Here is a 13523-nt window from a genome sequence, read left to right as displayed (position 1 = left end):
TGTTTTTTAGTTCACCAGCTATCGTTAGTGTATTTTATGTGTGCCCCAAGACAATTCTTCTTCCAGTGTGGCCCAGGGAAGCCAAAAGATTGGACACCCCTGGTAAAGATAACACAAATTGTTCTAGAAAGCCCACGTTGAAAATGCCCCAATGTTCATCAAACTTAGCACATTAAAGTTACCCTGCCAGACATATGAACTCACGAAAAGAAGTAGCTCCATTATGAAAAATAGCTAAACAATCTATATGAAATGCTGTCTATCTAGAAAATAAACATGAATCCAAGAACCTTTATGGTCTAAACCACAGTAATGTTCCCAATGAGATAAGAAAAAACAGTCGTGAATTAATACAGAAAAAGACATTTAAAAATAAGAAAAAGAAGCAGGAAAATTAAAATAGAGAATAAGTAGTGGAATGTGAGTATGTTGGGGAGCTGGAAGTCAAGACAAAACAGAGGGACTTAGAAATGAATTTGTTTTTTAAAGTAGATACTCATTATCCCCTAGCAATAAAGTATTATATTCCAAAAGACAAGAAGCAAAAAAATTCACACTGGTTTAGAAGTACATTGTGAACTACGACTCCACAAGCTCCCAGAGTGTCTCCCCATCGTCTCCCCTGCAGTCTTAACAACCTGTGAGAGGGTACAGCTTCTGTGTGATCTGCCTACCCAGCCCAGCCTGGTGAGCAGTGCCCTCTGACTGCTTCTGCCTTCAAAATACATCAGAGACTAGAATATTTAGAGTGATTCACATTAGTGCATACGGAGAAACAAAAGGACTGAGAGCTAAGGTCTGAGGTCAAGAGGCTGGCAACCCCTCCATGGCATGTAGAAGCAAGCAGCAGTGAGACGCAGAGCTGACTCATTCAAAACAGAGGGGAGAAAACTTAAAACTCCAGTGAAGTGGAAGTGAAGGCAGACAGAGGGGGAGCTGGAAATGCAGACATGCAGCACAAATGAAACAGAAGCAGACAAGAGAAACAGGAAAGATTATACAGTAAATAATATTCTGAATGAAAATCTCATGCAGATTTCAGATCTCAGTAAAGTCTACAACTCAGTTGTTAGAGTATCTTTCCACACCTTTGGATTGTCGATAATGGGGGTGACAACAAGATCTGAGTCCGTGTAGATAAGCTCTCTCATTTGGGATTCCAGGTCCTGCTGACTCAGGCGTCCACTTGTAATCTGAAATAAGAACAAAAATTAGACTTTGTTTCTGTGACTAATGTAGATCTTTAAAACACTGAACTAATAAGATGCTGAGGAAGACACCACTGTAAAATATCACCTATATCAATGTACTTCAACCGCTATTCAAGATGCTTGCAGTCTCATTTGATTTTCACAAAAATCCTAAACTGTAGGCACCATCATTCCCATTTTACAGATAAAAATATAAAACTCTGAGAAAGTAACTGAATTGCTCGTGTTACCACTAAGGCTGGCTAGGACTAGAAAAAAGACCTTTACAATTCAATGTTCTAAACCGTGATGAGGCAAATTGGTTTTTCCGTAACAGCATGGCTTCTTTTTTTTTTTTTTTTTTTAGGGCGGAGTCTCGCTCTGTCCCCCAGGCTGGAGTGCAGTGGAGCGATCTCGGCTCACTACAAGCTCCACCTCCCGGGTTCACGCCATTCTCCTGCCTCAGCCTCCCAAGTAGCTGGGACTACAGGTGCCTGCCACCGCGCCTGGCTGATTTTTTTGTATTTTTAGTAGAGACGGGGGTTTCACCGTGTTAGCCAGGATGGTCTCAATCTCCTGACCTCAGGATCCACCTGCCTCAGCCTCCCAAAGTGCTGGGATTACAGGCGTGAGCCACCACACCTGGCCTTTTTTTTTTTTTTTTTTTTTTGAGATAGAGTCTCACTCCGTCACACAAGCTGGAGTGCAGTGGGGCACAATCTCGGCTCACTGCAACCTCTGCCTCCTGGGTTCAAGCAATTCTCCTGCTTCAGCATCCCAAGTAGTGGAATTACGGGTGTATGCCACCATGCACTACTAATTTTTGCATTTTTAGTAGAATCGGGGTTTCACCATGTTGGCCAGGCTGGTCTCGAACTCCTGGTCTCAGGTGATCCACCCACCTCGGCCTCCCAAAGTGCTGGGATTATAGGCGTGAGCCATGTGCCTGACCAACGGCTTTATTTTTCATTCACAGAATGCTAATCAATTTATTTCTGCTTTACAGAATATTCAATGTGAAATTGAAGCTGTAACATAAAAAAATTTTCAGACTTAAATACAGACATGCTACCTAAGTATTAAACCTCAATTATTTATTAAGCCTAGTTAGAGTTGATACATAATGAAATGAATCAGCAGACATTCACCATCAGTTATTCCTTTGAGATGGTTCTTTGTGCTCTATTTAAACATAATTTGTATTCCTAGTGCTATGCCTCAGTATTTCCCATCAGGGGAAAAAAAAAGAGAGAGAGAATTTATGCTTAAGAACCTTAAAAGAAACAATGACTAGCAAACTAAATAAAATAGAAAAGTAAATCAGTGAAGTAAGGAATAAGGAAAATAAATTACCCAAAACTGAGTGAGGAAGGGGCATGGATAAAGGAACAGAGGAGTTAGCTAAGAAAGTTCTTGGAAACCCAAGCTGCCCCATGCAACTCAGACAAAAGACATAAGAAAACACACAAAGAGGCCAGGTGCGGTGGCTCACGCCTGTAATCCCAGCACTTTGGTAGGCCGAAGTAGGCACATCACGAGGTCAGGAGTTCGAGACCAGCCTGACCAACATGGTGAAACACCATCTCTACTAAAAATACGAAAATTAGCCAGGCGTGGTGGCATGTGCCTGTAATCCCAGCTACTTAGGGGGCTGAGGCAGAAGAATCGCTTGAACCTGGGAGGCGGAGGTTGCAGTGAGCCGAGATTGCACCACCGCACTCCAGCCTAGGTGACGAAGCGAGACTCCACCAAAAAAAAAAAAACCACAAAGAATGAAGAGGAAGTTTGTTTAAAACAAGAAAATCTAAGTTTAAGAACATGGACTTTCAATTAAAGAAAAAAAAAGATGGACTTTCATGGTAAAAAGTCAGGGGTAAACTCACATTGCCAAAAAAAAGATGGACTTTAAAGGCAAAAAGACAGGGGTAAACTTACATTGCCGCTTGTTAATTATGTGCTCTTAGGGAAGTTAAAAAAGCTTTGTTTTCTTCATCTATAACAAAGATTAAAACGAACAAGCTTTCAGGTTTGTGAAGAATAAACACAAAGCATTTAAAACAATGCCTGGCACTGCTTGAGAGAAGACAGTGATAGTTAATCAAGACATTTAAATATATACATCATACTTGCTTCAGTGGAGAATGGATGGAGGGGAGCAATGGAGAACTGAGGGGACCAGTTAGCAGGTTACTGTAAAGCCTGGATGGAAAGGATGGTGTCTTGAGAGAGGAAGGGGGCAGAAGGAAAGGAAAGAAGTCAATGATAGAGCAAAGGGCTGGATATCCCTGCTGATTTAACACTGAGAAGGAACTGCTAGTAAATTTTATTAGTCCGTAAAGTAAGACATCAGTATTTGAAAGAGGTGGCCAAATTATCTTTACATATAGATGATATAACTGGGCATCCAAAAACCCAAAATTAATCAATGGGAAAACTCTTGGAAATAATGTAAGAATTAGGCCAGGCATGGTGGCTCACACCTGTAATCCCAGCACTTTGGGAGGTCAAGGTGGGCAGATCACCTGTGGCCAGGAATTCGAGACCATTCTGGCCAAAATGGTGAAACCCCGTCTCTCCTAAAAATACAAAAATTAGCTCGGTGTGGTGGCGGGTGCCTGTGGTCCCAGCTACTCAGAAGTCTGAGGCAGGAGAATCACTTGAACCTGGGAGGCAGAGGCTGCAATGAGCCAAGATCACACCGCTGCACTCCAGTCTGGGCAATACAGCAAGACTCTGTCTCAAAGAAAAAAACAAAAAAATGTAAGATTAGTAAGGTGGACCAATTAAAAAATTGTATGCAAAAATTAATTTCCTATAGGTAAACCGAATGTATGCACAAATGCCAAGTTATAACAAATATCCCACTCACAACAGCAAAAATACATAAAATAAAATGTTCAGGAATAAACTAAATGATCAATAATTGCAATCAGATCATTATCATTAAATGAAAATAATTGTTATAAAATTATACTCCCTTGTTTCAAAATGAACACATATGTATAAAACCAGAAGTAGTAATATCAAAATGTATGAGATGTATGAGGTTACAGTGAACTACGATCGTGCCACTGCACTCCAGCCTGGGCAACAGGCTCTTAAAAAAAAAAAAAAAAAAAAATGTAATCAGTGTTTACTCAGGAATTATATCGTAAATAATTTTTCTATTTTCTTTGTCCTCTTTTACATTTCACAAGTTTTTTACAATTGTATATGTTTTGTAATATAATAAAAAGTATCATAAAACATAAGGCTAAGCACAGTGACTCACACCTGTAATCCCAGCTTTTTGGGAGGCCAAGGCCAGCAGATCACTTGAGTCCAGGAGTTTGAGACCAGCCTGGGCAACATGCAGAAACCTCTACTAAAAATACAAAAAATTAGCCAGGCATGGTGGCGCACACTTTTAGTCACAGTTACTCAGGAGGCTGAGATGAGAGAATCACCTAAGCCCAAGAAGTTGAGGCTGCAATGAGCAATGATCATGCCCCTCCACTCCAGCCTAGGTGACAGGAGTGAGGCCCTGTCTCAAAAATAAATAAATAAATAAATAAAGAGATATATATGTAAAATAAACTACTTAGGTATTCACATTATTGATTATATTTTCTCAGTAGAATGATTATATACTCTTCTTTATAACCATTTGCCAGAAGAGCTTCAACATCTATCACATTTCGGAATGAATTTTTTAATTTACATTGATTTTCTATTTCACATAACCAAAAAATTAGCACAATGAGATTTTATTATAACCCATTTATACTAAATTTCAAGGCAGAAATAAGCTTCACATGGTCCAAATACACTTCACATTACATCAAAACTACAGTAAAAACTAAAAGCAATTATATTTGTCAAGCAATAAGTAGCATAAAAATAGCTTAGAATTAATTCAAAGTAGTTCTGCATTCAACACAACTACGATTGAAAGAAATTAAAGAAAACCTAAGTAAGTACAAATACATCCTGTGTTTGTGGAGGAAAACTTAACATTGTTAAAATGGCAGTACTTCCTAAATTGATCTACACATTCAATGCAACTGTGATTAAAATCCCAGCTGGCTCCTTTGAAGAAACTGACAAGCTGATCTTAAAATTCATATAGAAATGCAAGTGACCCAGAACAGCCAAAACCACCTTAAAAAATTTTTTGGAGGATTCATACTTTCTGATTTCAAAGCTTACTAAACAGCTACAGTAATCAAGAGTGTGCCACTAGTATAAGGACAGATGAATAGATAACAGAACAGAATCCAGAAATAAACCTTCACATATACAGTCAATCGATCTTCAATAAGGGTTCCAAGACAATTCAATGGGGAAAGAATAAGCTTTTCAACAGATAGCGCTGAGACAACTGGATGTTTCGATGCAAAACAATGAAGCTATACCCCCCTACTTCATGCCGCATGCAAAAATTAACTCAAATGGATAAAACAGCTAAATCTAAGAGATACTAATCAAACTATGAAACTCTTAGAAGAAAACAACATAGGTAGAAACCTTTGTGACCTTGGAGTAGCAATAGTTTTTTTAGATATTACACCAAAAGCACAAGCAGCAAAAAACACAAACAAAAAAAGATAAACTGGACTATATCAAAATTTAAAACTTTTGTGCTTCAAAGGACATCATCAAGAAAGAAAAAAGACAATCCAGAAAAAGGGAGAAAATTGTTATAACTCCTATCTAGAATATGTAAAAAATTCTTACAACTAAATAATAAAGAGATAAATAACACAATTAAAAATAGGTTAAATTTTTGAATAAATATTTCTCCAAAGAAAACAGACAAATGGCCAATAAACACATAAAAAGATACTCAACATCATTAGCCATCAGGTAAATGCAAATCAACCCCACTAAGACATAGAAATTCACACCTACCAGCTGGGCGCGGTGGCTCACGTCTGTAATCCAAACACTTTGGGAGGCGGAGACAGGTGGATCATTTGAGGTCAGGAGTTCCAGACTAGCCTGGCCAACATGGTGAAACGCTGTCTCTACTAAAAATACAAAAATTAGCCAGGTGGGCCGGGTGCGGTGGCTCACGCCTATAATCCTAGCACTTTGGGAGTCTGAGGCGGGCGGATCATGAGATCAGGAGATCGAGACCATCCTGGCTAACACAGTGAAACCCCGTCTGTACTAAAAACACAAAAAATCAGCTGGGCATGGTGGCAGGCGCCTGTAGTCCCAGCTACTCGGGAGGCTGAGGCAGGAGAATAGTGTGAAACCGGGAGGCAGAGCTTGCAGTGAGCCGAGATTGTGCCACTGCACTCCAGCCTAGGCGACAGAGCAAGACTCCATCTCAAAAAAAAAAAAAAAATTAGCCAGGTGGTAGTGGCATGCGCCTGTAATCCAAGCTACTTGGGAGGCTGAGGCAGAAGAATCGCTTGAGCCTGGCAGACAGGTTGCAGTGAGTCAAGATCACGCCACTGCACTTCAGACTGGGCGACAGAGTGAGGCCCTGTCTCAATCAATCAATCAATGGAATTTCACACCTGTTAGATGTAAAATAGGATGGCTATCATAAGAAAGACAGGCAATGCAGCACCATTCACAATAGCCAATAGGTGGATGCAATCCAAGTATTCATCAACAGATGAAAAGATAACGAACCATATTAAATACACACAAGCGAATATTATTCAGCCTTTAAAAATATGAAATTCTGGTACATGCTACAACATGGATGAACGTTAAAGACACTATGCTAAGTGAAATAAGCCAGGCACAAAAGGACAAATACTATATGAGACCACTTTTTTTTTTTTTGAGACCAAGTCTTGCTCTGTCGCCAGGCTGGAGTGCAGTGGCACAATCACGGCTCACTGCAACCTCCATCTTCTGGATTCAAGCAATTCTCCTGCCTCAGGCTCCCGAGTAGCTGGGACTACAGGCACATACCACCAGGCCCAGCTAATTTTTGTATTTTTAGCAAAGACAGGGTTTCACCATGTTGGCCAGGATGGTCTCAATCTCTTGACCTCGTGATCCACCTGCCTCAGCCTCCCAAAGTACTGGGATTACAGGTGTAAGCCACCGCGCCTAGCTGGCCTATATGAGACCACTTATGCCAGCGGTCCCCAAACTTTTTGGCATCAGGAACCAGTTTTGTGGAAGACAATTTTTCCACAGACAATGTTGGGGGAGATGATTTTTGGATGATTCAAGTACATTACACTTATTGTGTACTTTATTTCTATTATTATTACATTGTAATATATAATGAAATAATTATACAACTCACTATAATATAGAATCAGTGGGAGCCCTGAGCTTGTTTTCCTACAAGTAGACAGTCCCATCTAGGGGTGATGGGAGACAGTGACAGATCATCAGGCATTAGATTCTCAAAAGGAGCACGCAACCTAGATCCCTCACATGCGTAGTTCACAACAGGGTTCATGCTCCTATGAGAATGCAATGCCACTGCTCATCTGACAGGGGGCAGAGCTCAGACAATAATGCAGGTGTAGATTGAGAGCAGCTGTAAATACAGGTGACGCATCACTCGCTTGCCCGCCACTCACTTCCCGCTGTGTGGCCTGGTTCCTAAGAGGCCACAGACCAGCAGCAGTCCATGGCCGGGGGGGTTGAAGACCCCTAATTTATGCAATGGGCCTAGAATAGGCACATTCATAGAGGAAGAAGGTATAATAGTGGTTACCAGGGGCTAAAGGTAATGGAAAATGGGCAGTTATTATTTAATGGGTACAGAGTTTCAATTTGGGATGATGAAAAATTTCTGGAGATAGATGGTGGAAATAGTTGCATAACAACGTGAATGTACTTAATGCCATTTGAACTATATACTTAGAAATGATTTTAAATAGTACATTTTATGTAATGCATTTTTTAAACCACATTTTTAAAGACAATACCAAATGTTAGTGAGAATGTATAAAAACTATACCCTCATACACTGCTGGTTAGAATGTAAAACGGTGCAAACGCTTTGAAAAACAGTTTGACAATTCTTCAAAAAGTTAAGGCCAGGTGCAGTGGCTCACATCTATAATCCCAGCACTTTGGGAGGCTGAGACAGGAGCATTGCTTGAGCTGAGACAGGAGCATTGCTTGAGCTCAGGAGTTTGAGACCAGCTTACGCAAAATAGTGGGACCCTGTCTTTACAAACAATTTTTTGTAAACTTAGCCAGGTGTGGTGGCGTATGCCTGTAGTTCCAGGTACTTGGCAGACTAAGGCAGGATGACCACTGGAGCCAAGGAGGTCCTGGCTGCAGTGAGCTATGATTGTACCACTGTACTCCAGCCTGGATGACAGAGTGAGACATTATCTCAAAAACAAAAAGTTAAACAAGGAGTTAACACATGACACAGCAATTCCACTCCCAAATATTCGCCAATAGATGACTGGAAAAAAAAAAGATGTTGTATATACAACAAATTATTTGACAATAAAAAGGAATCTAGTACTGATACATGCTACAACTTGGATAAATCTTGAAAATATATGTTAAAAAGGCCAGGTGTGGTGGCTCACGCCTGTAATCCCAGCACTATGGGAGGCTGAGGCGGGCAGATCATGAGGTCAAGAGATCGAGACCATCCTGGTCAACATGGTGAAACCCCGTCTCTACTAAAAATACAAAAATTAGCTGGACATGGTGACGCACGCCTCTGTAGTCCCAGCGACTCAGTAGGCTGAGGCAGGAGAATTGCTTGAATCCGGCAGGCGGAGGTTACAGTGAGCCAAGATCGCGCCACTGCACTCTAGCCTGGCGACAGAGAAAGACTCTGTCTCAAAAAAAAAAAAAAAAAAGAAAGAAAGAAAGAAAGAAAGAAAACATAACATATGCTAAGTGGAAAAAGCTAGTAACGAAAGACCACATATTGTATGATTCCATTTATAGAAAATGCACAGAACAAGTAAAATAATAAAGACAAACGTATACTAGTGGTTGCCTAGTACAAGCATGGAAAAGAACTGGAGAAACATGGGGCGGCAGGGGGCAGTGACTGCTAATGGGTAGTTTCTTTGTTGGATGATGAAAGAATTCTAAAACTGTGGTGATAGTTGCACACCTCCGAATATGCTAAAGGTCCCTGAATTGAACCTTTTTATTTATTTATTTTTTTTAAAGAGGTGGGTCTCACTCTGTCACCCAGGCTGGAGTGCAGTGGCGCTGTCATTGCTCACTGCAGCCTCAAACTCCAGGGCTCAAGCAACCCTCCCACTTCAGCTTCCCATGTGGCTAGGGCTACAGGTGTGCATCACCAAACCCAGCTAATTTTTTTTTTATTTTTTGTGAGGACAGGGTCTCGCTATGTTGGCCAGGCTGGTCTCGAACTCCTGGCCTCAAGTGATCCTCCTGCCTCAGCCTCCCAAGGTGCAAGAATTACAATTCACACCCAGCCTGAATTGTTCACCTTAAATAGGTAAATTGTATGGTATGTCAACTGTATCTCAAGGAAAGTCCTACCAAAAAGAACCATGAAGCAGCTAAATGGGATATCTCTCTCAGAGTACTTACAAGAAAAACCCATAATAATCAGGAAAGATGACCTTATTGTAAATTTTGTAACTATTAACATAATTCATTTACCAACTTACAATTATTCTTTTGAGCTTCTACATCTTATGTAGAAGAAAATTTCCCAAGTCTGCTCACCTTGGTCAAAGGAGAAGTCTTCTGTGGTGAACAGTGAGTCCTATCCTCACCAGGACTTACTTCCACTGCAGTGCTAGTTCTGGGAGTAGGACGAGAACTGAAAAATACATACCAGTTAACATTACTCAGATTCCAGAAAGTTTATTCTCTGTTTACTGTTTTCTGGAAGAAAATATGTCTCATGAAAAATGGTAGAGTATGATGATTCCATATGCTCTCACTAAAAAAGTCTAGATCTAATTTATGTTTATATAATTTTTATAACTGCTATTATTTCCTGGCTAATGTATTATTTCTTTTATTTACACTTTCCATGCCATATACAGTATTTTCCTTTTTAACTAGAAACCTTCAAACATTAATTTTTATAAATGTCTTCTGGTATAGGCAGGATTAACGTAAATAAAATAGATCAGATATTCCACAAAGAATGAAAAATATTTGTAGCTATACATCAGAAAATATTTGAAAAGGAAATTACCTTGGCGCCTATTTAAAATAAGTAACAAGGAAGTTACAATCCATACCTATTTGTAATGATTCTTCCTACATGTATAAATGTGTGCCATACCGTATGGGCCACTGTACTTTTCCTGGATCCATGGTTTCGAGCTTTTCACTTTTTTTTCTTTTTGAGATGGAGTCTTGCTCTGTCGACCAGGCTAGAGTACAGTGGCACGATCTCGGCTCACTGCAACCTCCACCTCCCGGGTTCAAGAGATTCTCGTGCCTTAGCCTCCCGAGTAGCTGGGATTACAGGCACTCGCCACTGCACCAGGCTAATTTTTGTATTTTTAGTACAGATAGGGTTTCACCATCTTGGCCAGGCTGGTCTCGAACTCCTGACCTCATGATCCCCCCGCCTCAGCCTCCCAAAGTGCAGGGATTACAGGCATGAGCCACTGTGCCCGGCCTGAGCTTTTCACATTTTAAGAAATCCTTCCCTTCAGATCATTAATATTTTTTAATTATTTCCTTCAGGGCCAAGTGCAGTGGCTCACTCCTGTAATTCCAGCACTTTGGGAGGCTGAGGCAGTCAGATCACTTGAGGTCTGGAGTTTGAGACCAGTCTGGCCAATATGGCAAAACTCCGTCTCTACTAAAAATACAAAAATTAGCCAGACATGGTAGCAGGCACCTGTAATCCCAGCTACTTGGGAGGCTGAGCCAGGAGGATCACTTGAACTCAGGAGGCAGAGACTGCAGTGAGCCAAGTTCAAGCCACTGCACTCCAGCCTGGGTGACGAAGCAACATTCCATCACAAAAAAAAAAAAAAAAAAAAAAAACAAATTAGCCCAGCATGGTGGTGCATGCCTGTAGTCCCAGCTACTTGGGAGGCTGAGGCAGGAGAATAGCTTAAACAGGGGAGGTGAAGGTTGCAGTGAGCCAAGATCACACCACCACATTCCAGCCTGGGCAACAGAGCAAGACTCCATCTCAAGAAAAAAAAATTATCATTTTCAAATTCCCAAGTATCAGGATCCTCAACTCTCATTCACTTATCTGTTGATCCTCTCATTAAACATATACTTACATAGCACATAAAATACAATATATGAGAAAATGTATGAGGTTCTAAAAAGTTAAATTTAAAACGTATAAAATGGGGCAGGCACTGTGGCTCATGCCTATAATTCTCAGCACTTTGAGAGGCCAAGGCAGGCAGATCACCTGAGCTCAGGAGTTCGAGGCCAGCTGGGCAACTCGGAGAAACCCCATCTCTACTAAAAATACAAAAAAAATTAGCCAAGCCTGGTGGCGCATGCCTGTAATCCCAGCCACCTGGGAGGCTGAGGCATGAGAATCACTTGAATCCGGGAGGCGGAGGCTGCAGTGAGCCGAGATCATGCCACTGCACTCCAGCCTGGGCGACAGAGCAAGAGTCTGTCTCAAAAAATACATAAATAAATAAATAATAAAAAAATGTGTAAAATGTATATAGATAAACATACATTACATTTAAATATGGGTAAAACATATCAGGAATTTTATCATTATAACCCCTATTTCACGAATAAAACTATTTCTCTATGTTAAAAAATATTTTAAATACTTTTAATATTTACATACTACTAAATTTTTTTTTTTTTGAGACGGCGTTTCGCTCTTGTCCCCCAGGCTGGAGCGCAATGGCGCGATCTCAGCTCATTGCAACCTCAACCGCCCGGGTTCAAGTGATCCTCCTGCCTCAGCCTCCTAAGTAGCTGGGATTACAGACACCCACCAGCACGTCCAGCTAATTTTTTTTTTTTAGTAGAGACGAGTTTTCGCCATGTTGTCCAGGCTTGTCTCAATCTCCTGACCTCAGGTGATCCGCCTGCCTTGGCCTCCCAAAGTGCTGGGATTACAGGCGTGAGCTACCGAGCCTGGCCCATACTACTAAATTTTTTAATGCATTGGTCTAATCACTTTAAGATACCACTCTGACTTTAATTCTTTCAGTGATTACAAACATTATTCAAGCCTCACATACAGAAAAGTATTAAAAGAAAGGCTGGGCACTGTGGCTCATGCCTGTAATCGCAGCACTCTGGGAGGCCTGGCGGATCACCTAAGGTCAGGAGTTCAATACCAGCCTGGCCAACATGGCGAAATCCTGTCTCTACTAAAAACACAAAAATTAGCCAGGCGAGGTGGTGGGCCCCTGTAGTCCCAGCTACTCGGGAGGCTGAGGCAGGAGAATTGCCTGAACCTGGGAGGTGAAGGCTGCAGTGAGCCAAGATCGTGCCACTGCACTCTAGCCTGGACAACAGAACAAGACTCCATCTCAAAAAAATAAAATAAAATAAACATAAATGAAAGAATAAAAAAAGTATTTAAAGATCTTTTCTGTATTTATCCAAATGAAGAAGCTTTTGCCTTCAAAGCATTAACAACAACAACAACAACAACAACAACAACAAAAACTGGGTGCATTGGCAGGCAGATGGCTCAAGCCCAGGAGTTCGAGACCAGCCTGAGCAACATGGCAAAACACCAACTCTACAAAAAAAAATTAGCCAGGCATGGTGGCACACACCTGTAGTCACAGCTACTTGAGAGGCTAAAGTGGCAAGATCACTTGAATCCAGGAGGCAGAGGTTACAATGAACCAAATCACGCCACTGCACTCCAGCCTGGGCAATAGAGGGAGATCTTGTCTCAAAAACAAAACAAAACAAACAAGCTGGACTTCTGAAATTTTAAATTCAATCCCATTTTAAGTTAAAGAACAAAATGAAGAGGAATTAATTCTTACAAATGGAAATAATGAGTTACTTTGGTAAAAAAATAAGTTGGTTTGGTTAAAAATTTTCAAAAATCCTGTACATAGCAAAATCTACCTTTCACTGGCCACGACCTAACTGTAACTTTGAAATTGGAGAATGAAACTGGAATTTGGCACTAAAATTCCTGTTATCTCTGTGTAACAAGGTTTGCACCAAGATAGCAGATGCTTTAAGAAAATTTAACTTTTGTCTCGCATTGATCCCTCTTTTTTCATTTTACCTACCTGAGAAGAAACATGGATTCATTCAACTGACCCTCAAGAGTACTCTTAGGCCGAAACTCAGTTGGATTTTCTGTAGCAGGAAAGTAATATGTTATCCAGAAAAGAACAAAAACATCATACGCAAGGCATAACGTACACAAAGATTTAAAGGGACATAACATTGAAATTAGGAACTCTCTCAAACAACATTCTAAGTAGC

At 40.7% G+C, this 13523-nt stretch overlaps 1 protein-coding gene across 16 annotated transcripts in view; it reads right to left on the bottom strand.

Moving 5' to 3' along the window:
• ULK4 (unc-51 like kinase 4) overlaps positions 1-13523 on the bottom strand; it is a 727378-nt gene that overhangs the window by 661455 nt on the left and 52400 nt on the right. For all 16 annotated transcript variants that reach the window (XM_054550402.2, XM_054550404.2, XM_054550405.2 and 13 more), the window contains 3 exon segments: positions 13325-13394; positions 9831-9927; positions 1089-1193 (listed from right to left, as the gene is read on the bottom strand). In XM_054550402.2, coding sequence (XP_054406377.2) covers positions 1089-1193; positions 9831-9927; positions 13325-13394 — 272 coding nt within the window.

Source organism: Pongo abelii, chromosome 2 (genome assembly GCF_028885655.2).
Source record: "Pongo abelii isolate AG06213 chromosome 2, NHGRI_mPonAbe1-v2.0_pri, whole genome shotgun sequence".
NCBI classification, from domain to species: Eukaryota; Metazoa; Chordata; class Mammalia; order Primates; family Hominidae; genus Pongo; species Pongo abelii.
This window is presented reverse-complemented; position numbering and strand designations above follow the sequence as displayed.